Source organism: Candida jiufengensis (genome assembly GCF_024610255.1).
Source record: "Candida jiufengensis strain CBS 10846 chromosome Unknown scaffold6, whole genome shotgun sequence".
NCBI lineage: Eukaryota > Fungi > Ascomycota > Pichiomycetes > Serinales > Debaryomycetaceae > Lodderomyces > Lodderomyces jiufengensis.
Genome location: NW_026261557.1, coordinates 56,565 through 81,273, shown reverse-complemented (window position 1 = coordinate 81,273; position 24,709 = coordinate 56,565). Strand labels below are relative to the sequence as shown.

Here is a 24,709-nt window from a genome sequence, read left to right as displayed (position 1 = left end):
CACATCAAACTCCTTCCATCAAAGCAAAATTTCTTGCATTTGTCATAGACTAGGTAAGCAGGAAATAAACTGTTCCAAATATTATCTTAAACTGGAGATAAATCTGAATCTGACGATTGAATAATTTCGATACAATATTCGCTAACAAATCGAGCGCACTTGTTTGTCGCAAAAAGTATTTCCATTAAATTATTTATCTGACAATTGTATTTATTCATTCAATTCAATACATTTTTTCAATTCTAATAAGTATTCATTTTGTAGAATAATCTTCCTATTTAGTTTATTAATTTTGTCTATAATAGGTATGTCTTTGGTTCCATTATTTGCATTGCTCTCATTATTTTCGTATTTTGATGCCTTTTCTGAGTTTGATTTTGGATTTTGATAATGATGTTCTGGTATAGTATCTGACGTTCGTTCGTTTATCATGCTTTGATTTGTATTATCATCTTGTAAGTTATACTTTCTCAAATAAGAGTTGATTCTATTATAATTTTCTCTAATTCTGGAGCTTTTCTTTTTAGGTGATGATGAATTATTCGATCGTTTTTGAGTTTGAATACTTGTTGTTGTGTTATCTGACAATCTATTGTAATCTATTGTTGGTTCATTTGTTATTGTTATATCTTTACTCAATCCTAGGTAATCCCATATCATTTGAGCATATTTGAGTTAAAATTATGTTGTCTTTTTTAGGCTAAATTAAAGTTTATCAAAACTCACAAACACGTCTAAGTGAGTTTTTTGCGGCTTACTTAATGTATTTGTGTTTATCTCAAAAATTGAAGAAAAGAATTAATAAGAAAATTATTGAAAGACAAAGATATTAACTCACAATATTGTGAGAGCTGAACAAGATTTTCGGACAATTATAGAATAAGGACCCTTGTGTTGTGTCAATTCTATTTTTAAAAGATAATTTGAGTTAAAAAGATAATTTGAGTTAAATTATAAAGTATAAACCTTTTTAAACGCTTTTCTGTAAAATGATTTTGTTTTTAGACCCTTCCTTAAAAAGACTCATATTAAAGCAGTTGAATTAATGAACCTTGTTCAAAAAATGAAAGACAGTCACAAAATTTAAACTGTCTCGACTGGTCTAGTACTTTAAACAATTTGGATAATTAGACAAACAAACAAATAAAAAAAATAAAAACGTATGACGTCTTAAATTGCACCAGATTTAAACGATTTACTATTGTTTTATGTAAAAATTTAACAGGAGTTAAGAATCTAATTACTAGCTACAGATTTTTAAAACGAATTGCATAAATTAACTAATTTGTGTCTTTCAAAATTCAAAAAAATTGGTAACTTAAATTCTACGTCTTAATGTTTCGTTTAACACATTCTGGTGCCTTATTCTAAAACCAAATTTAACTTATTTATCCGCTTTTTTATCAAAGTACATTTAGACGATATTCCTTTATGATGTATGATGTGATTTTTCAACCTTTGGTCTTGTTTGTAATTAGTCTTATTTTGTTAATTTTGAATGCCTTGTTAATGTATTGATCAGTTGATTTCTTTGTATTTATTTATATTTAACCAGATTAAGGAAATAGAACCATAGTAAGAATCGCAAATCATTGATTAAGGACAATACAATTATAATTGAGTATAATCAGTTAAAATTAGTGTCACTTGGAAATGATGTAGAAAGATTGATTGAAAAATTATATCCAATCTCAAATGAGATTCAACATCTTTGCAAATTCGTAAAAAATGTCTAAGATGAAGTACACAAATGTATAATGTGCATAAACTCATCAACTTCTAGGATTGTGTCCATCGAGTAAATTGGGACGTTAAAAAAATAATAGTCAGAAAAAATACGCGATAACTCTACTGAGCATTTGAGCAAAACCACGATCAAGTATTTTTTTTGTCAACAAGATTAGTGGTCTATACTCATGTGACAGCTTCTCTATAGCTTGTCTTGTTATCATTTTATCTTTAAATTATACTTCCAAAATGCCGTTTCGATTGTTCCAGAATCAACAATAGATAGTAAAACAAGGTCTATGGTCAACAAAGCCATGTTACTTCAAATCAATCAAGAAGTGAGACACCAAAATATTTCAATCAACTAATTAAATTGTTTTGAATTTAACTACTTTTAGAAATTACAAAATTTAAACTTTTTTGATAGACAAGAAAGTAAATCTTTCATATAATTAAAATGTACTAATACAATATGTTTCTAAAAAAGACAATAAAAAGTTAATCGTTAATTTTAAAATTTTGACGAGATACTAAAAAGGTTTTATTGTTTTGTTTAAATTAAGTTAATGCTCTTATTTGCCAATTTAATGCAATTTTGCGTTATGCTAACTATAACACAAAATTACAATTTTATTATTTAATACTTTTTAATTGTTGAACAGATTAACGATTTTTAATTAATGGAAGCTGAATTCTGTATAAAAAATTGACCAGCAATTTGTGACTTCATTAAACTTTTATTGATCAACATTAGTTACAAAATTTAATTAAATCTTTCAAGAAATTAAATCTAGTCTGGACAAAACCAAATATTTTTAATTAAAATCGAACTAGATTATTTTAATACAAATTGAATCAAGGTACCATAACATTACTTTCGTCAAAAAAAATTATATCATGAAATATTAAATATGGTAACAAACTTGACAAAATTGATTAATAAATATTTGACGAGTTATTAAGCACAATTTTAAACGTTTTATTGTCAATATTATTACTATTCAACTATCAAAATGTTTTGTACCTTTAAATTAGCAGTCCTGCATAAGTATACAAACCTTTTTAATTTTTAACTCCTACTTCAAATAATTATTAGTATTGTAAATCTTTTCAATTTGATATATTTTACATTCTAGAACACTTTCAACTATAGACACTCTGTAGTTTTAATTATACTTTTTTATAGTTCATCTAAAATTTATTTCGTTCATTTATACTTTTATAATTTGTTATTGTTATCATTTATAATTAGACGAGATCTTGGTTATAAAAAAATAAATTTGACCGTACCAAATTTAAAGTCAATGATCAAGATTGAGTAAACATCCTTAAGGAAACCCTTAGGTACTTAAGTACCTGTGAGCATGTTTTGCAAAATTTGTAAAATTTCATCCGCCTGAATTTTTTTTATTTTACTGGCATTTTATGAGAACATTTTAATATGTAGTCAATATTAAGTATCAATATTTTTCCCCTGGTACCTTAAAAAATATATTTTAGTCAAAAAAAAAAGACATCGCATTCATGAACCATTAAATCGACTGATATCAACGCGCTTCAATTCCTATTAGTAATACTCCATCCCAGTAAAAGTTAGTCTATCCACAGTTCAACTATTCGTCTATTACTGTTGATGCTGTTTATCAAGACTCTAAATTATTTTTTAATTTTTTTTGCGCATTGATAAATTGGAGATCAATATGAAGAATACTATCTGCATTTTCTTTTATAAAAATTTTTTAAATACATAACATGTCATTATTAAGTTCTCAACTATACTAACTTTACTAACTAAATTGATTGACACATTTGGAGCACTGTCGAATAGTAGACTATATCATTTCAAACGTACCTACCAAATCTTATTAAAAAATAAATTTATTTCTTTTTGTAAAATCCTTCGCGTTTAAATTAATTTCCATTAACTTACAACAATGTTTCAGAATTGTGAAATGACTTAAATCAAATTATAATAATTTTTTATATTCTATTATTTTGAGCTTGGTCTGGTTTATTATTCTAAAAAATAATATATTATATTTGCTATAGTCCCCATAGCTCAATGAAAATGATATTATATAATTGATATATTATTTTTTAAGTTATACAAGCTTTTTTCCGCATATAAAGCCAGTCAAAAGGTTACATTACTTTCAAAAAATTTTAATATTTTTCTTTCTTTATATTTATTGAGCAATAGATCAAAGGTTTTGTTCGCGCTTATGAATTTATAATTCATTACAAATTGGAAAAGGCATTATAAATTGTAGTTTGACTTTTTAGAATTATTTATAAATACGAATGGGTTTTGTGAAAGAGATTATATTGATGTTTTAGTTTTTTAGTTTTATCATTCGTATTCTTTTTAATTTTACTTTGCACAATATATTGATTAATATCTATTCAAATGACGAAATAAAGATAAAATTTAACAAACTGTCATTTAAATTTAATTTTCAACTGGTTGTCAATTGGTGATTCAATTTCTGAAACAAGCGATATTTGATCAGAATAAAAAAAGCAATAAAAAAAGTATTGATGATATAGACTATTAATAAAGATGGAAAATCAAAGTTTCGTATTATTTGTTTACTTGTTTATTTGTTTGTTTATTTAACTTTCTGTAATTCAAAATGGTTTGATAATGTTTACTCAATAAGGTGATTAAAAACTTTAATTTAAATTAACCTTTCCCAATTATTGCAATTCAAATTCAAATTGAAAAATTTCTTAGATTTAAAAAAAAAATGTTACATCCAGTATTATTTTTAATTATTCAAGAGTATTTCACCGTTAATTTTCCAATTTATAAATAATAAATTATTATTATTTACATTCTTCTTTGTTATACATGTAATAAAAATAATAAATTATTATTTTGTGATGAAATGTATTTTGTGTTATAAACCCTTTTTTTTGTAATTGTGTAATTAATTAATTTATTATTTTTATTTTTAAATTAAATCGTCTAAAATTTAAATGTTAACAAAAAAATATTTTATGTATATTAATATTGTAAATCTTTTTTGTAATATTAATTGACTAAACTGATTTTATAACTATGTATTATTATCAGCATATTAAGTTGTATTGTATTGTTATTGTTAATATTTTAATTGTCCCTAAAATTTTTCAATTTTGGTTTAATTATATATAATTAATTATTATAAATATATCTTTAAATGTTTTAGATTTTTTATTTATTTCAGATTTATAATTTTGTAATTTTTTCAAATAAACTTCATAAATTTAAAAGTTCAATTATAATTTTAAAGTATAGGCTTTTAGTTTTTATCTACCATAAATGGTTAAAAATTGATTGATATTAGGTCAACTTTATTTATTTTAAAAAATCAAAAAGTTATATATAATAATTATAATTAAAAATAAATTATAATCTCCAAATTTTCATTCATTTTCCAGTCATTTCATTTACTTAAAAAGTTTCAATTCATTTTATACTTCATTTCATTAACTACTTTTAATTCATTACTTTGTTTAACTATTAACCATTCACTTTTTATATTTAACTTTTCACATTTGCATCAATATCTATAGCACTTTTTTTAAAATTTAATTCATATAAAATACACATAACATAAAACATTTTTTAAATTGATACTAACAAAAAAAAATGTTAAGTCCTCAATCAATATCACAAATTCATCAACTGAAAACTTTCATAAAACAACAACCCCCACTACCACAATCAAAAAAAGAATTTAAACAATTACCATATTCATCAAAATTATATAAATCAGAATTGACAATACATCAACAAACAATAAATGAATATGAATTTGAAATATATAATAATATTATAAATTTAATGGAATTAAATAAACCAAATATGAAATTATATAATCAACAACCTTATTTAACTTACAACATAAGATTAAAATTAATTGATTTTATTTTGAAGATGTCACAAAGATTAAAAATTTTACCATTTGTTTATTTTAAAGCAATAAAATTATTTGATAGATATTGTTCAAAAAGAATTATATTATTAGATCAATCTCAATTAATTATAACTACTTGTTTATGGATATCATCAAAATTAATTGGTGGTAATAATCATTTTATAAATTTAAATAATAATAATAATACCTGTAATTCTAATAATGGTAAAAATTTTAAAATATTAAATGATTTAGGTTATGGATCAGGTGGTAAATATTTAGGTCCAACAGAAAGATTTAGATTACCAAAATTATTTGAATTAATTAAATTATGTGGTAATAAATGTAATTATGATTTTAATATGTTTAAACAAATGGAATTACATATTTTAAATACTTTAGATTGGAATTTAAATGATCCATCAATTGAAGAATTTTTAATTAAAAGTGAAGAATTTAATATTTTACCAACTCCTACTATTAATAATAATAATAATAATGATGATAATAATAATAATATTAATAATAATGAATATTTAATATCAACATATGAAATATTTAAAATAAAAGAATATTTAAGTTATATATCATTATATTCAAATGAATTAATTGATGTAAATATAATTGAATTAAGTCAAGTTATAATTGATTTAATAAATGAACTATATAATAATTCAAATTCAATTAATCAAATAAATTCAAAAATTAATATCAAAATGGATTTAAAAAATTATAAATTTATTAAAAAAAATTTAATAAAATCAATTTTAAAAAGTTCTGATTTTATATTAAAATTTTTTGATTCAAAAGGTCCTCAATTTATTTATAAACAAATTAAATATCAATATCATATTGAAATTTCATCAATCAATAGTGATGACAATAATAACAATAATAATAATGACCATATTCCAACATCAACCACTTCATCTACTGAATCAATTTATTCTTCAAGATCATCTTCTTATTCATCAGTAATATCTTCATCAAATTATACAACCACTTCATTAACAAATATGGATATTATATCAACAACAACAACAATAACTCCATTTATAGTATCACAACTACCACAACAAAATAAAAAATTAAAAAAATTTCCAATATCAATTGATACAAATTATAAATCTTTACATCCTCAACAACAACAACAAACTCCACAAAATTTTAATTCTGTACAATCACAACTTAATAATAATTATATTAATCAAATTAATAATTTATCAACATCATCATTAATAAATAATTCACCATATGATATAAAATCAACAAAATCTTCATCACAATCATCAATTTATTCAATTAATAATAATAACCATCAACAAATTAATAAAAATGATGATAATAATAATAATAATACTCCATTAAGTGAAAATCAAAGTCCTTTTTATAATCTTAACAAAAAATTAAACTTATTATTTGATGATAATAATAATGTCAATAATAAATTTGGCAGTAGTAATAATTTTATAAATGTTGGTACTTGAATTAATTAAAATTTGGCTGCAAAAAAAAATATGGTTCCTTAAAAAATAAAAAATAGAGAAAAAAATTCTTAAACGGTGCATTTTAATGATTTTAATGATGAATCATTTCATTTTTCAATTCAATTCTTTTATAGCTTTATATTTTAATCTTTTTACATCATTAGTTAAATATATTATATACAATGTATATACATGTCGATTTATTGATGTTTTTATTCTAAATTTGAGAAATTTTGCAAATCGTTTATGTAGAATGATTAGTATTTAAATTTTTTTATCCTCAATGAGAAATTAGAACCTATCAAGATTATTAGACGATTACTTACTAAAAATTCAATACGATTTGATAATAATAAAAATCAAATTGTAACCTTTTCAATTAATTCTTTTGTATTGGTGTTTGGATTTAGTCCTTGGGAATATTAGTAGCATAGCCATATTTATATGATTACATAATATATTACAAACAATTGATACGAATATTACTTAATATATTACATAATATAATAATAAAATAAAATAAATAATATTTTTTCTTTTTAAAAGAAAATAGAAGGAAGAAAAAACAGAAAAAAAATATTGCTACAACTTAAACAGAAAAAGAATATATACAACTATTATTATAATTCATCTTTTACAACCAAGTTTATCTCATCATTATATTCTTATTTAATCATATCGACCATAAATTACTTTTATATTTTCATCATATCATAACATTTATTACTTCTCATATTTATTTATCTTCACAATCAATTAATACTTATCATCAATCACGTTCTTATAGACATTTCGAAAAAGATTATTATTTTCTACTACAATCGACTAACTACTTGCATTTAAATTAAATTAACATATACTTTATTTATCACAATCTATCAATATGTTTATAATTTCATATATATATATATTATTATCAATATTTATAATACCCATTTTAGCTGATCCATCCATGGAAGAATTAGAAGGTACATGGACTTCAAAATCAAATACTGTATTTACAGGACCTGGATTTTATGATCCAATAGATGAATTATTAATTGAACCAGATTTACCAGGTATAAGTTATAGTTTTACAGCTGATGGTCATTATGAAGAAGCATTATATAGAGTTGTATCAAATGCTAAAAATCATTCTTGTCCAATTGCTTCTATTACATATCAACATGGTACTTATGAAATTGTTAGTAATGGATCAGTTATATTAACTCCAATAGCAGTTGATGGTAGACAATTATTAAGTGATCCATGTAATCAAGATAATCCAAATGAATCTCAATATTCAAGATATGTTCAACCAACTTTTTTTAAAACTTATCAAAAATTTGTTGATCCTTATCATGGTAGATGGACTTTACAAATTTATCAATTTGATGGATCTAAAATGCAACCATTATATTTAGCTTATCAACCTCCTTTAATGTTACCAACTTATGCATTGAATCCAACTGATTCAGCAAGTGAAACTGCTTCAACTTTAAGAAATTCAAATTCTAATAGTAAAAGATCAATTAAAAATAAATTAAAAAGATCCTTGGAAAATAGTTATAGAACAAATGCTATAAAGAAGAATTATTTTGAAGATTCAAAATTTGATAATTATTGGTGGGGGTCAGTTATATGTTTAGGTTTAATTTCAAGTTTTGTCTTTTTAAAGAATTAAGAGAATTTAAAAATTAAGTTTTGGGTTACATGAATATGATTGTTATTGATAATCAACCAAATATTACATTTATAACTCTATCATAAATTAAATTATATTGATTCTGGTAAGGGCTATATATAGATTCTTATAATTGATTAACATATACATTTTGTGTAATAAATAATTTCCTTCTTTATCAATTAATATTTATTAGTCTCAATATTTAAATTATCTAAAGGCAAAGTAAAAATTCAAATCATTTTTTACAACCACAACAACTTTCTATATTTTCAATATTTCATTTTTATATTTATTCAACCACTATGTCTTGGTTTGGATCATCTACTTCTGCTTTACAATTAGAATTAGATAATAAAATATCAGAAGCAACTTCAGAAACAATTCCCAATGGAGAATTGGATTTATCAATATCATTAGAAATTACAGATTTTATAAGATCAAAAAAATTACCAGCTCAACAATGTATGAGATCATTGAAAAAAAGATTAAATTTAGTTTATTCAAATCCAAATTTAATTAAAAGTACTTTAAAATTAATTGATTTATGTATTAAAAATTGTGGATTTCATTTTTTAGTAGAAATTAGTTCAAGAGAATTTATTGATTATCTAGTAGATTTTATTTTTAAAATCCATTATAATTCAAAAGATCATTTAGATGAAGCTAAAAGAGAAGTTAGTCAATTAATTTTAAAATTAATTAAATCATGGGAATTAGCATTCCAAAATCAATTACAATTAAATTATGTTGAAAAAAAATATCAAGAATTATTAAATGAAGGGTTTAAATTTCCTGAAATTGATAATGTTGTTGATTCAAAATATGTTGATTCTGAAGTACCACCAGATTGGATAGATTCTGATTCTTGTATGATTTGTTATACTCCTTTTTCAATGTTAAATAGAAAACATCATTGTAGAGCTTGTGGTGGAGTTTATTGTCAAAATCATTCAAGTAATAATATTCAATTAGTTAATTTAGGTATAATGGAACCAGTAAGAGTTTGTGATAATTGCTATGCTAAGAATAAACATAAATCTTCAAAACATACTGGTGGGAATAAAGATAATTCTGTTGGTGGTGGTGGTAATGATGATGATGAAGATGAACAAATTAAAAAAGCAATTGAATTAAGTTTACAAGATAATGGTATATCGATTAAACCACCCACAGAAGCACCACCAGTAATATCGCATCAACCACAAGAAGAGGCAGAAGAAGAAGACGATGATATGAAAGCTGCTATAGCTGCAAGTTTAAAAGAATATGAAGCTACTAAACCTAGGTTACAACATGAACAACTTCCACAAAATCCATTTGAAGAAGAAGAAGAAGATTCTGATTTATATAATATAGATTTCACTTCATCTAATTATCAACAACCACAACAATCACAACCCCAATTTTATAGTCAACCATCTTATCAAGCTCCACAACAACAACAACAACAACAACAACTACAACAACAACAGCAATATCCACCCAAACCACCACCACAACAAGATTTATCACAATCAGAGGAAGAACAAATTAATCTATTCATAACATTAATGAATAATGTACGTAATGATTCAAAAAAGCAACAAAATATAATGTATGATCAAAATTTAAGTGAATTATATTCACAAATTTTAAAATTAAAACCAAAAGTTAATAAATCATTAAGAGAATCAATTGAAAAATATAATCAATTCTTGGAGATGAATAATAAATTAAGTACAATAACAAGATTATATGATCAATTTTGGGAAAAAAAATTAAATTATGGTATAAATTCAATGAGTATAATTCAACAAAATACTGGATATCCTCAATTTAATAATCAAAACCAATTTGATCAACAACAGCAACAACAACAACGACAACAACTTCAAAGTAGAGGATCGTATAGTCAACAACAACAACCGCAACAACATACTGGTCAATATAATCAACAACAACCACAACATACTGGTCAATACAATCAACCATCAGAACCTCAATTTGACGAACCAGAGCAATACCCTCAACAACAACAACAACAACAACAACACCAACAACCACAACAATATCCTCCACAACAGCAACAACCTCAATACTCTCCTCAACAACAACAGTTCTCACCTCAACAACAATATAATCAACCTTCAGAACCTCAATTTGACCAACCTTCAGAATTGAAAACAGAAAATAAAACTCAACATAATCAATCAATTTATCCAACTACAGAAAATTTACCTGAATCAGAAAGTGATAATGAAAAACAACAACAACAACAACAAAATGAATATGTAGAAGTTTCATTACCAAATTACCCTCCTCCTGAAGATATAAGTAATGAATTACCAACTCAATCATTTTTACGTCATGCAACAAGTTCATTATCACCAAATGCTTATGAAGATGCATCTACAAAATATCCAATTTTACAAAATGTTGAGGAAGAATTTCAAAGACAAAATAAAAATATTAATGAATTACCTACATTACCTAATAATTTATCACATTTTAATGAAGAACAACAACATCAACAACAAAAGCAAAAAGTGTATGAGCCTGAGCCTCTTATCGATTTATAGATTATTCAAATATAAGTAATAAGTAAATTATTCCATTTTTGGGATTATCAATTAAGCGGCTTTATTCTTTGTTTAATTTTCAATTTTTTTTTTTAAATTTCTCACAGCAATTTTGTGAAAAAAAAAAAAAAAAAAAAAAAAAACTTTAAATTTTTAGACTTGAAAAATTTTTAAAAAAATTTATTATAATTTTAGATAGGAAATACAACCTTTGAAATTTATTTTTAAATAAATCATCAACTTTTGCTATCTTCTTCTTATTTTTCTTCTTCTTCTTTTTAACAGTACTTGGTTAATTTTATTATATTTTATTATATTCTAACCTTCCCAAAAAGTTTGAAATTAAAGTGTGTAATCAACTATAACACACAACGAGAGCTGCCGAATAAAGTCCAATAAAAGAAAAGTTTATATAATTTTTCACAAGAGGAGGTCACCAAGCCAAATATTTAAATTGAATAACAACAACTAAAAGAAAAAACTTTTTGTGTCTTCCCGAACGATCCCCTCACAAGGTTATGACTACAATTATTGAAAATACTACAACAAAAATTATTGAAAATGATAAATTAATTAATTTAGATTATCAAATACCAAAAATTAATGAAAATTTTGCCATAGGTAAAGCATTAATTGATCATATTACATTAATTGATCATGAAGAATGTGAAGCAGGTGATGAAGATTCATTTTTTGTTTGTGATTTAAATCAAATCAAAAAAAATGTTGAAATTTGGAAAAATCATTTACCAAGAATTCAACCACATTATGCTATTAAATGTAATACTAATATTGAAGTTATTAACTTACTTTATAAATTAGGAGTTAATTTCGATTGTGCATCAAAAAATGAAATTGATACAATTTTAAATTTAGGTTTTGAGTCATCAAAAATTGTTTATGCAAATCCTTGTAAAACAAATTCATTTATAAGACATGCAAAAATTAATAATGTTAATTTAACAACTGTTGATAATGTTGATGAATTATATAAATTAGCAAAATTTCATTCAAATTGTAAAATTTTAATTAGAATTATGACTGATGATGAAGATGCTCAATGTAGATTAAGTACTAAATTTGGTTGTGATTTAAATGTTGCAATTGAACAAATTTTACCAATTGCTCAAAATTTAGGTTTAAATGTTGTTGGTGTTGCATTTCATGTTGGATCAGGTGCAAAAGATTTTAAATCTATTTATAAAGCTATTAGAGATTCTAGAATTTTATTTGATGCTGCTAAAAAATTTGATTTTAATATGAATATTTTAGATATTGGTGGTGGATTTGAATTTGAAACTTTTTTAGAATCTTCCAAAATGGTTAATGATTCAATTGATGAATTTTTTGCATCCACTGATGTTAAATTAATTGCAGAACCTGGTAGATTTTTTGTTGCTAATGCTTTTACATTAGCTACTCATATTATTGCTAAAAGATCATTACCAAAAAATGAAGATAATATTAATTCAATGATTTATATAAATGATGGAGTTTATGGTAATATGAATTGTATATTATTTGATCATCAAAAACCATTAGCTTTTGTTTTAAAAAATAAAGATGGTTATCATTACATGGAGAGAGAATTGAAAACTATTAGTTATTCAATTTGGGGACCGACTTGTGATGGTTTAGATTGTGTTTCTTCAAAAAGTTTTTTAAATTATAAAGTTGAAGTTGGTGATTGGTTATATTTCCCAAATTTAGGTGCTTATACTAGTTGTGCAACTACTCAATTTAATGGATTTAAAAATGATACTAAAATTTTATATGTTTAGAAATAATATATATAAATAATGAATATATAGTTAATTAATATGAATTATCAAATCTTTTATTCTTTCTTAAGCTACACTAGATACCTCACAACAAGACTCGAATAATGTTGGTTTCTTTTTAAGTACTTTATTATCATAATTTGAGGTTTTAACCAATTTGAAAGCACCAGTACCTATACTCATAGTTTGACCTAATATAATACATTCCGAAACACCTTCAATAGCATCTTTTTTCATATAAAATGCAGCATCGAATAAATGATCAGTTGTTTTTTCAAAAGATGCCAATTGTAATACTGAATCTCTCATTTTACTTAAACCAAACCTTGTAATACCTAAAACTTCACCTTTATATGTCATAACATCACCTAATAATTGAATATGACGAGGATCAACACTCATACCGTGATTACTCATTGTATAATCAATTTCTCTAACAATTGATCCTCTTGCTGCTTCAATACCTAAGATTTGATTGACTTCCAAAACGTGATTGGTGGTGGTTTTAGTTCCAACTATACCTTCAGTATTCATAACTTCTTTTAATCCATAACCTTCAACTAATAATTCCTTTTTACCATCATCTTTAATATTAATAACAGCTCTAAAAATTTGAGGTAAACCTTTAATACAAATATCTGGAAGTACTCTTTTCAAAGATTGCATTCTGAAAAACAATGCATTAATATTAGTTTCAGTTTTTAAATTATCTCCTTTAACTTCTGGTATACTACACAAAACATTAATTTTGTTTTTTCCAATTACAACAACGTCACCTTGAGATATTTTCAATTTTGGAGCTTGAACTATAGCTTGTGCAATGTTATGAATATTCAATTCCAATTGTAATTTATCAATTGTTTCTGTATCTATCTTGATTGATAAATAAGCTTGATTATCTTTATAAACATCTTCAATATAATATGCAACATCTTTTAATAAAGTTTTTTCAATTCTTCCTTTAGCTACACGAGCAGCAATTTCATCATCATCATTGACCAAAACAGCGTTAATAATTGGTGTAGATATGGTTTTTGATGCATTAATAATTTCTTTAATACGTGGGACACCCAATGTAACATTCATAGAAGCAACACCGGCAAAATGGAAAGTTTTCAATGTCATTTGAGTACCTGGTTCACCAATAGATTGTGCACCAATAGCACCAACAGCTGTACCTGGTTCAACTTTAGCTCTTAAATATTTATATAAACATTGTTTCATAAATTCTTTAACAGATTTAAAAGAAATTTTCATTAATTGATTTATCGCGTTTACAGTAAGTTCATCTTCATCAAATAAAATATCATCTTCTTTTGGTTTTGTAAAATATAGTTTTAATCCTCTTGCTTCTCTTAATCTTGCTAATGTTTCTGCTTTCTTTTCCATAAATCCTCTAACTGAATCATAAAATTCAATTTCTGCATCATTTTGATCTACGTCATCTGAATTCTCTGGTTTATTGAACTTATCTTCTAATGGTTTTAATGTAGAATCAACCACTTCTTTAATTTCATACGGTAACAAAGGTTTATCATCGACATTGTATGTTAAATTATATGCATGATCCCATTGTCTAATAAAATTAACTGGTCTAGCGTCACCTTCCATATCATAAGGATCTAAACCATCACCCCCATATGTAAATTGAACAATACCATTTGATGAGTTTCTAACTGTATTATCATATTGAGATGATAAATCTTCTAATGATTTCATTAGACGACGTGACATATAACCAGTTTCTGCTGTTTTAACTGCAGTATCAACTAAACCTTCTCTACCTGATATAGCATGGAACAAAAATTCAGGTGGTGTTAACCCACTAAAAAAAGAATTTCTAACAAAACCTTTAGATTGAGGAGTTTTAGAATTTTTCGTGAAATGAGGTAATGATCTATCTTGAAAACCGTCAGGAACACGATGACCAGAAATGATTTGTTGACCAACAACTGCCACCATTTGAGAAACATTCAATGTGGACCCTTTGGACCCACAAGTAGCCATAATTAATGGAGCATTTAATGAGTCTAATTCTCTAATACAAACATCACCAACTTCTTCTCTAACTTTTGATAATAAACCACCAATTTTTGCTTCTAAGGTTTGTTCTTCATTACAACCTGGTTGGGTTTCTAATTTACCTCTGTTATATAAATCAATTAATTGATCACATTTCAAATATGCTTGTTCAACCATTAATTCCTTTTTCTGTTTTAATTCATAAGCAGGTGTAACATCATTAATACCAATTGAGAAACCACGATTACCTAAAAATCTTGCACATAATTTAGCCATTCTATTCATTGCATTTGCAGCTTCTTGTGGGCCATAATCTCTTAGTATGGTATAAAATACTGAATGCTTTTTACCATCACCTAAAGTTGATTTATCCATCAACCCCGATAGTATTTGAGAACCCCTTATTATAACAAATCCATCATTCGGTGACATTTCACTTGGTAATCCTTTTGCAGGTGGATGGAATGTTTTATTTTTGGCATTTAAATTGATTATGACTTTGCTTTGTTTGTTTGGTCTTATAAGAAATGAAAAGACTTGTTTCCCAGTCCATAACATTACCGGTTTAAAAATAGATGGTGGTGGAATATCAAATTGAACATCTGCATCTGACATCATACTTAATAGTTGGACTAATTGTGCACGATCAAAAAATGAATCTTTGTGTGAAATTAAATATGAACCAGTAATGAAATCTTGCGTTGCAGCGATAATTGGCTCACCTGATTTTGGAGTTAATAAATTATTTTTAACACCCATTAAATTTATAGCTTCAGCTCTAGCTTCCTCTGTTTGTGGAACATGTAAATTCATTTCATCACCATCAAAATCTGCATTATATGGTGTACAAACACACTCATTTAATCTGAATGTTCTCCATGGACGGATTTTGGCATAATGTGATAAAATTGATAATCTATGTAATGAAGGTTGACGATTGAAAAGTACAACATCTCCATCTTCTATATGACGTTCAACAACATCACCAATTTGTAAAGATCTTGCTAATTTAACACGATCCCCAAATCTTAAATTTCTTTTACTTGCTTCATTGTGTTTCATCACATAATTTGCACCAGGATGAATATCTGGACCATTCATAATTAAACCTTGTAATTTTTTCTTATTATATCTGGTACATTTCTCGGGGTATGTTAAGACTTTTGCTACTCTATCTGGTACAGCAACTTCATCAATTTTTAAATTTGGATCCGGTGAAATAACAGTTCTACCTGAAAAATCAACTCTTTTACCAGATAAATTACCTCTAAAACGACCTTGTTTACCTTTTAATCTTTGACAAAATCCTCTTATAGGTTTTGCAGATTTAGATCCACCTCCAGCCCCAGCCATTAATGCAGGATTTGCTGAATCTGAATTTATATACATTGCAACTGATAATTGTAAATAATCCCATTGCTCCATCAAATTATTTATTGAGATACCTTTTAGTATACCAGCTTTTATCATTGACGAAGTCCAAACTATTTCAGTCAATTTAACAGTTAAATCATCTTCATTTGATTGAGCATCCATCATAACTGAAGGTCTAATACAAACTGGAGGAGCGGGTAGATATCTCCATATATACATTTCTGGTCTGCCACCTTTTGATGAATCCATTCCAAATAATTCACAATCAGATGGAGTGATTTGTTTGAATAAATTTAAAGTTTTTAAAGGATTAAAATCTTCTTGAACTCTTTTAGCATATTTTTCTAGTTCAGGGTTTCTAAGAAACACTTGTTCCAATTCTTTATCCCATTTATCTTTTTCTGGAGTATCCTTTTTACCAATCCATCTGAAAGTATCATGAACTATCTTTAATGCAGCTGGACCTGCACCACTTGCTGCTTTTTTAACAACACCATTAACATGATTACATCTTAAACAACGTCTTTGTTTTTTACATTGATCACTGATCTTTTTTAAAATTTTCATTCTTTTCAAGTTATCGATATTTGGACGTCTTAATTCTGTTAAAAATTGCCTTTTACTTTGATGGTCCAATAGCACTGATGCACAATTTTTACAAATACATTGTAAAACTGAAATTATTGATTTAAAATACCCAACATGGAAAACTGGTAATGCTAGTTTAATATGACCAAAATGACCATGACATGATGCTAAATTTCCATGACAAGTTTGACATTCAGATGCATTTGATGATATACCCATTCTTGTATCTAGTGCTCCACCTTCTTTAGGTGTTCTTCCTTTTTCTAAATCATATAAATCTCTAGTTTGAATTTCAACTTCTGATTGAGCAACTATATCTTTTGCAGATAAGGCACTGAATTCTAGCCCACTAATACATTTAGGGGCAATATCTACTACAATATCTTTACCCATAATGATGTATATAGTTGTGAGTTATTGATTCTTAGTATAATGATTGATTTGATTTGATAGGGTTGTTAATTAATACTTGATAAATTTATGATGATATTGAAATCTATTTGAATTTCTTTTGGTATTCTTGTTGATGATCTGACTAATGATTTGGTTGTAAGAAATTATAATGAGATATTGAAAATTTATTTCTCGATTTTGTAACTTGTTTTTTTTTTTAAATATGTAATTTAATTGAAGAGTAATTAAATGATTTTGTCAGAAGTGATATGCTTCAATATACAAACTCTCTCGTAGCTAAATCATTTTAATGACAAAATTTGAGGTAGACAAGGGCTTCATTTTATTTCGTACTGAAAAAACACTTTCATATATTTACTCGAAGGCGATTTTGCAAAATTGGTGGCAGATTTAGCTAATTTCTCGAGCTTTTAAGAATAGATTACAATTTAAGAGTTAATTATACTAGATAATTCATTATAACAATGAACTTTGTGCCGCTTTTCATCTACTTTTTTCTACTATTTTAAGTGGTATATCTCATGAATTTTTCCTTGTTTCAGATTATTAAAGATGTTGGTAGCAGAATTATAAAATATCGCGATGATTTTGATTACAAGAGATGGATTTTTAAATTAAGACTTTTTGTACCTTTTTTTTGCAACTTACAATTTATAAAATTCAATAATGACTACAATATCAATAGATCCAACAGAATATGTCGAAGTAGATGAAGGAACATTACAATTTCCAAATGCACAACAACAAGCAAAATTTGAATTAGGTGTATGCATGGCAATATATAAATGGGAAGAATTAAATACAGCAGTTGAAAATTCATGGGGTGGATCTAATTCATCTGAAAAAAGAGATTGGATAAGTGGAGTTATAATAGATTTATTTTTGGAGAATAAAGCAGTTGATATACAATTAATTGAAGAAACTTTGTTATATGCAATGGTTGATGAATTTGATACAGAAGTTGATAATGATTCTGCATTAGAAATTGGAGGTTTAATTATGAAATTTTATAAAGATGTACAATTGGAGAAATACAGTGATATTGATCAACTATATCAAAAATGGAATGAGAAGAAAAACACGCAGGCAGAAAATAGAAAAGTACATATAGAGGAAGACCCAAATAATCCTGATTCAAGTGATGATGAAGAAGAAGATGAGGAAGATCAAGATATAGAGATGAGTAATAATGACAATATAATTATAGATGAACCAAAAGGACCAATAGTAGATGATGATGGGTTTGAATTAGTTCAGAAGAAAGGTAGAAGAAGGTAGAAATAAATATGTAATTTATTAAACTTTTGATCTATTATAAACTTATTCTATTAACTGATGGAATTTCTAGGAGTATTATGACTTCTAATTCTATTTAATGTATTTAATGAATGTAAACTAGTGACTGAATTTCTTCCAACTCTTTTACCAAAATATGAATCTTGTTCTTCGACTGGTGTTGTAACTGGTGATGCTGATTTACCATTAACTTTGAAATCATTAAATTTTTTCATCATATCATTTATACTACCAGGAGTACTTGGTACAGCATAAGTTGAATTACCACTTATTTTGTTTAAATTTGCGAAAAAGCTATCATTTGAATTTGCTTCAATTTGAAATAATTTTATATCTGTACCTTGCCATGTATTGATATTTGTAATACTATTATTTATCCATTCAAGAGTAGCATCATTTGTTACTGGTTGAGTATCTTGCTTTAAAAAACTTGTCCAACTTGAAGTTAATTTGCTAACCGTTGCAATAGAACTAGAAAAATTTTTAATTAATTTGTTATTGTTACCAATATAAATTTTAACTTCAGTTGTTGTATTATATATCTTCCCATATAATAAGGATATATACCAACCAAGTGATAAATAACTCCATACAAATTTTAGTTGTTCCAATTCTGTTTCCGGTAACAAATCTGATTTTATTTGATGTTTATGTTCCTCTATTAATCCATGATAATCAGCAAGTTCAATTTTACGAACTAATTCAAAACTATCAACACTACTTCCACGAGTTTCTGACCATATGCTATTTAAAATGGATTTGAGATAGGGTATAATTATAGTTAAGATCAAGGCTAATTGATCTTTTCCTTCCCAACTTTTACCAATTGGACTTTCTTTCTTTTGTTTCTCTTTTGCTTTTATCGACATTCCAGAAGGTGGTTTGGGACGTAATGATGCTTCAATACTTTCTGCTTCTGATATAATTGATTCGTTATCATCTCGATTTCTTGGTTTTATAGGTATTGGTTTTACTTCTTCATTAACGTTAGCTTGAAAATCTTCCTCTTGTTCAGCAATTCTTGCAATTGATTCTCCTTTGACATAAACTTCATTAAAACTAAAAATTGTATTCCATAATTCATCAAATATTTTCTCATTTTTTAGGATACAAAATAACAACATTCTAGAAGGTTGTGGATATTTGATGATGGCTGTACATACTGCTCTAATTATAAGTGCAAGTACATTCAAATGATATGATTTACCTAGTAAAAAACTTTTGTTTGAAAATCTCGAAATTAATTGAATAATGAGTGACGACGATTGATAAGATAATCCACCTCTTGGGTTTGGATTGTTTATTTTCTTTTGTGGATCATTATGAACTTTTAATTCTTCTGAAGAAACTGGGGGTATTAGATTGAATAAAATTTCAGCCAATGTATTTAATAGTAGATTTGGTAACGGTTTTGTCATGTATGATTGTTGTAAAGGGTATGCGCTAAGTAGAATTGAACATATTTGACAGACTAAAAAGTCTCGAGTGGTTAGTGGAGTAATAGTTAATTTGAAGCTTGCTGGAATCGATTCATAAAGCTGTGAACTTATTGGTAGATATAAATTTTCCAACATTTGACAATTTGATGATAAAAATAATAATAAATAAGAACAAACTCGAACTAAGTTTTTATGTTGGTAATGATTATGAAATGCAAAAACGTAATATAATAGTATTACCATAAATTCTGAAATATATTTTCTAGCAATTACATCTTTAAAATGTTTATTACATTGGATCATTTCCCATATCAAAATCACTGATTCAACAGCCCATAAAGAAGGTTGATTGACATTTTTTATTATTCCAAAAGTACTATCTTCTGTATTTACCATTGGATATCTTAGAATGTTGATTAGTGATGATGCTAAAAATAATATTTCATTTTCTTTATGAATCTTTCCCATATAAGCTCTTGCCATATTTGTAGGTTTAACGCCATCATTTAAATCAGCAGAGTCTTCAGGAAGTGGATAAACAACCATTAATGTAAGTAATTGAAATGCATAAGTGGCACAAAGATGCCTTGTTTCTGTGTAATTTATGTTATCATAATATAATACATTTTCATCAATTGAACTTCTAGATGATCTACATACTAAATTTGTTAATGATGAAACCAATGTTAGTAGCTTAACTTTTGGTGTTAGCAGAACTAAAATTGTCAAGAACTTTGATCCTGTTGATATGGCTGTCGACGCTTTATAATACAAAGTTGTTGAACACAAAGATATTATTAGTTTTAGTACTTCATTTCTGTTACTATCTATAATTAAATTTGATTGTTGAAACTTTGCACTGTACCCAATTCCTGGTTCCCATACACTTAAAACAATACCACCTTTTTCTTTTGAATAAATGGTAAACCCTTTTGTAAATAATAAATCAACTAAACTCATCATTAAATTATATGCTAAACTTTTATTGCTATTTTCGTCCCAAAATAATTCATTTTCTATATCTTTATAAGTATCTAATGCAAATAACGGTGGTATAATTTTACATAATAACCGTATACAGTTTAATAATTTCAATATATCTGAATTATTAAGTTCTTTTTGTTGTGAAAATTGTATAATTTTTAAACTTAAAACTTTAACTAAAGTATAATAATTTTGTAAATTTTGTTTTTGAATTAATTTTAAATCTTCTACATTAACAATTTCATAAATGTCATCACTTGTAGTTGGTAACCTCCAAAATTTTGACCAAAATGGATAATCATCATTTGAAATAATACGACCTTGACCTAATTTGAAAAAATGATTTTTATAATACAACTTCTCATCCGATGATTTCATTAAGTATAAGAAGATTGAATTTCTGATGATCTTTATAGTTTTAAAACGAAAGTAGTAGAAATTGAATTATTCTTTTTCAATTATAATTAATAATTTAAATCAGACCAAATTTATCAAAATCTAATATTTATTACCTCATTGAAAAATCGCTTAACTTAATTTTAATTTTATTATTTTTTCTGAATTAGTTAAGCGGCTTTTATAATTTTATAAATTAATCAATCAGTTTCATTGAATTATCGATTGCTATTTATGTGTTTCAAGAGTCAATAGATTAATTTAATTTAACTTAATACAATTTATTCTTTTTATTATGAACTATATCATATTCATTATCATTTCTTTTATTACCTGCAATTTGTGAATAACCAATATCAACATTCATTCCAGCTATAATTTCATCATTATTATTTTCATTTTGTTCAATATCTTCATCCAAATCATCAGCGTTACCTTCATTTTTAAAATGAACTTCTTGTAACCAATGTTCAGGAATTTCTAAAGTTGGTAATTCACCATCAGCTGTTTCTTCATCTATATGATTTTGTTCTTCATTTTCTGAATCATAATGCATTGCTGAACATTTTGACATTGCTTGATAAATAGACTCAGGACTGCCATTTACTTTATGAAATAGTTCATTATTCAGACTTGACTCCCTCGGAGATAATTGAATTTCTAGAATATCATCGGGTAGTAGACTTATATTTTGTACTTGTAAATATAATGAATTTTTATTTAAAGCGTGTAAATAAATTAATTGATACGGTATTTCTATACCTATATTATCATCATTTGACCATATAATAAAACATGAAGATAGTACATATATTGAAACTTGATTTGAATTTAGTTTTGGTAAATGTTGTTGTGAATTTTTAAAAGTCAAAGAATATGAACCTCCTTCATACATTATAAATTTATCATTATCAACTGAAAATCTTTCAGGACTTGAAGATTGATATGTTTGATATAATATTGTATTTTCTATATTTGGTTCTTCATTAATATATTTTATAGGTGGTGGCATATTATTGACATTTATTTAATTATTCTATTTATTTATTATTTTGTTAACCTTCTCTCGTAAAAATTTAAAATTTAAACTGAAAGATTTTTTCTATTGATTAATTAGATAAGAGATTATTTAATTTTAACACATGGTTTAATTTGGTATAATTACAAACATTTGAGATTAATCTGGAAAACGCAAAAGTGTTCAGAAAGAATGACTTTATTTCTTTATTACAAAATCCCTACTTAATCTGAAGTAATAAATATCCCCATCAATCGTTTGATAATATACTTTATCACCTATAATGTTTAAAGTTACTTTCTGAATATTCCATTTTATTTTTCAATCTTTGACCTCTTTGCTCTTCAGCTCTTTTCATCTCTTCATAACTTGGTGGTAATGCTTCATTTACTCTATCTGCAGCTTTTGCTTCTTCAAATGAATATATTTTATCTTGTAAACTTTCTCTACCATGTAATAATGAACCTTTTGGTAATTGACCTCTATTTAATTCTTTTAAATGAGCAACACTTGCTTGTTCTTCTCTCAATACTTGAAACATTCTTGACATCTTACCTATAGCTATTATTTTATTTCTTAAAGCTAATTTCTTTTCATCCATTGTTAAGACTGCATCCTCTGAAGAAGGTGGTATTGCTTGTGGAGAAGCAACATTATTAACTCCAATTTGGGATTCTGTAAATGGTAATTCTTCATCCAATTCTTCTTCCGTACAAACATTCAATATACTAACTAGCATATCCGTTACTTTTTCTCCAACAAATGGTAATGACCATGTGAATACATCCATGAAATGTGGTAACCAATAAGGATGCGGTGATGCATTAAATTGTCTAATATTCATAACATTATTTTCATATTTCAAAACTGCTGCTTTATTATTATAACTATCTAAATAATTTGGTGCACTAAACATTGTTAATAAACTTGGAAATCCCATTGTTTTAGTTCTTTTGTACATTCTATAACCAGCATTTTGAGCTTCATGAGCTCTGATTACTGATAACAATTTTGTTCTATCTAGAAATTTACAAGCAGCTTTATATGTAAAAGCATAAGAGCAACCTCTTACTGCATTGTTTAAATATTCTGTATCTATATTATCTTCATCATATTCTTCAATTGGATCTGCCCATAATAAATCACACATAAGTCCCTTTGTTGGTGGTTCTCTAAATCTATTTAATCTTCGTATACTATCTAAATCTGTTAATTGAGGACTTAATCCACCATGAACACAAAAAAATTGTTCATTCATAATTGCTGCTAATGGTAATGCATTAAAACTTGTTAAACATTCATCATATAATTTTTGAGAATATTTATGTAGACATTCATTTTTAAATGTAAAATATTCAGTTAAATGACGACTTTCATGATTACCTCTAAGCATCCAAAATGAATTAGGATAAGTAATTTTCAATGAATATAAATAAATTAAACATTCTATTGAAAATGAACCTCTATCAACGTAATCACCTAAGAATAAATATTTTGTTGATTTTGGATCTCCTCCAACTTCAAATAATTTCATTAAATCATAATATTGTCCATGAACATCTCCACATATAGTCACTGGTGCAGGTACAGATAATAAATTAGGTTCTGATGTTAATAATTGAGTGGCTTGTTTTATAATTTTTATAGCTTGATCTTCTTGTAATCTACCTTCTTTAATAAAATGTTCTTTTATAAAATCACAATTTGGTAAACCATTTTTTAAAAAGACTTGTTCATTGGAAGGTTTAAAAGTTGCAGGAGGATCTATTGAAGTAATTGCTCTATCTTTTGTAGAATAAGTTTCACCATCTTCAGTAGTAAATAATGATCTATCTTGATTTGGATTTGATTCAGGTCGTTTTTGTTGAATAGCATTTAATGCTTTATTTATTTGATTTGTATTATTTTGAGTTCTAACAATTGATGAATTAGTTCTATTCAAATTATTAGACATTATTAAGATCTAGATTGAATATATAAAATGAGTTACGTCTCAGATAGATTTTGAAATCTACTTAATTTTATGTCAATCTATTAATATTATTATAATTATAAT

The 24,709-nt window shown here is 25.8% G+C and overlaps 10 protein-coding genes across 10 annotated transcripts; 5 read left to right on the top strand and 5 right to left on the bottom strand. All coding sequences in view use genetic code 12, as the record gives it.

Annotated features, from left to right (window-relative positions):
- Window positions 1-210: 210 nt before the first annotated feature.
- KGF54_001125 (uncharacterized protein) lies at window positions 211-660 on the bottom strand (the record flags this gene model as incomplete). Its single annotated transcript, XM_051761460.1, has 1 exon — window positions 211-660. One exon carries the CDS (start codon window positions 658-660, stop codon window positions 211-213), a length of 450 nt encoding a protein of 149 aa, XP_051621521.1.
- Window positions 661-5,362: 4,702 nt separating this feature from the next.
- Window positions 5,363-7,117, top strand: HGC1 (cyclin; the record flags this gene model as incomplete). Its single annotated transcript, XM_051761459.1, has 1 exon — window positions 5,363-7,117. The coding sequence occupies one exon, from the start codon at window positions 5,363-5,365 to the stop codon at window positions 7,115-7,117; it is 1,755 nt and encodes a 584-aa protein (XP_051621520.1).
- An 883-nt stretch (window positions 7,118-8,000) lies between these two features.
- ROT1 (Rot1p) lies at window positions 8,001-8,780 on the top strand (the record flags this gene model as incomplete). Its single annotated transcript, XM_051761458.1, has 1 exon — window positions 8,001-8,780. The coding sequence occupies one exon, from the start codon at window positions 8,001-8,003 to the stop codon at window positions 8,778-8,780; it is 780 nt and encodes a 259-aa protein (XP_051621519.1).
- Window positions 8,781-9,085: 305 nt separating this feature from the next.
- Window positions 9,086-11,341, top strand: VPS27 (ESCRT-0 subunit protein; the record flags this gene model as incomplete). The annotated part of the gene is made up of 1 exon (XM_051761457.1): window positions 9,086-11,341. One exon carries the CDS (start codon window positions 9,086-9,088, stop codon window positions 11,339-11,341), a length of 2,256 nt encoding a protein of 751 aa, XP_051621518.1.
- Window positions 11,342-11,859: 518 nt separating this feature from the next.
- Window positions 11,860-13,122, top strand: SPE1 (ornithine decarboxylase; the record flags this gene model as incomplete). Its single annotated transcript, XM_051761456.1, has 1 exon — window positions 11,860-13,122. One exon carries the CDS (start codon window positions 11,860-11,862, stop codon window positions 13,120-13,122), a length of 1,263 nt encoding a protein of 420 aa, XP_051621517.1.
- A 66-nt stretch (window positions 13,123-13,188) lies between these two features.
- KGF54_001120 (DNA-directed RNA polymerase III core subunit) lies at window positions 13,189-17,499 on the bottom strand (the record flags this gene model as incomplete). Its single annotated transcript, XM_051761455.1, has 1 exon — window positions 13,189-17,499. One exon carries the CDS (start codon window positions 17,497-17,499, stop codon window positions 13,189-13,191), a length of 4,311 nt encoding a protein of 1,436 aa, XP_051621516.1.
- A 687-nt stretch (window positions 17,500-18,186) lies between these two features.
- TSR2 (Tsr2p) lies at window positions 18,187-18,798 on the top strand (the record flags this gene model as incomplete). The annotated part of the gene is made up of 1 exon (XM_051761453.1): window positions 18,187-18,798. One exon carries the CDS (start codon window positions 18,187-18,189, stop codon window positions 18,796-18,798), a length of 612 nt encoding a protein of 203 aa, XP_051621515.1.
- A 50-nt stretch (window positions 18,799-18,848) lies between these two features.
- Window positions 18,849-21,617, bottom strand: KGF54_001118 (uncharacterized protein; the record flags this gene model as incomplete). Its single annotated transcript, XM_051761452.1, has 1 exon — window positions 18,849-21,617. One exon carries the CDS (start codon window positions 21,615-21,617, stop codon window positions 18,849-18,851), a length of 2,769 nt encoding a protein of 922 aa, XP_051621514.1.
- A 289-nt stretch (window positions 21,618-21,906) lies between these two features.
- Window positions 21,907-22,647, bottom strand: KGF54_001117 (uncharacterized protein; the record flags this gene model as incomplete). Its single annotated transcript, XM_051761451.1, has 1 exon — window positions 21,907-22,647. One exon carries the CDS (start codon window positions 22,645-22,647, stop codon window positions 21,907-21,909), a length of 741 nt encoding a protein of 246 aa, XP_051621513.1.
- A 280-nt stretch (window positions 22,648-22,927) lies between these two features.
- Window positions 22,928-24,607, bottom strand: CMP1 (calcineurin catalytic subunit A; the record flags this gene model as incomplete). Its single annotated transcript, XM_051761450.1, has 1 exon — window positions 22,928-24,607. One exon carries the CDS (start codon window positions 24,605-24,607, stop codon window positions 22,928-22,930), a length of 1,680 nt encoding a protein of 559 aa, XP_051621512.1.
- Window positions 24,608-24,709: the final 102 nt, after the last annotated feature.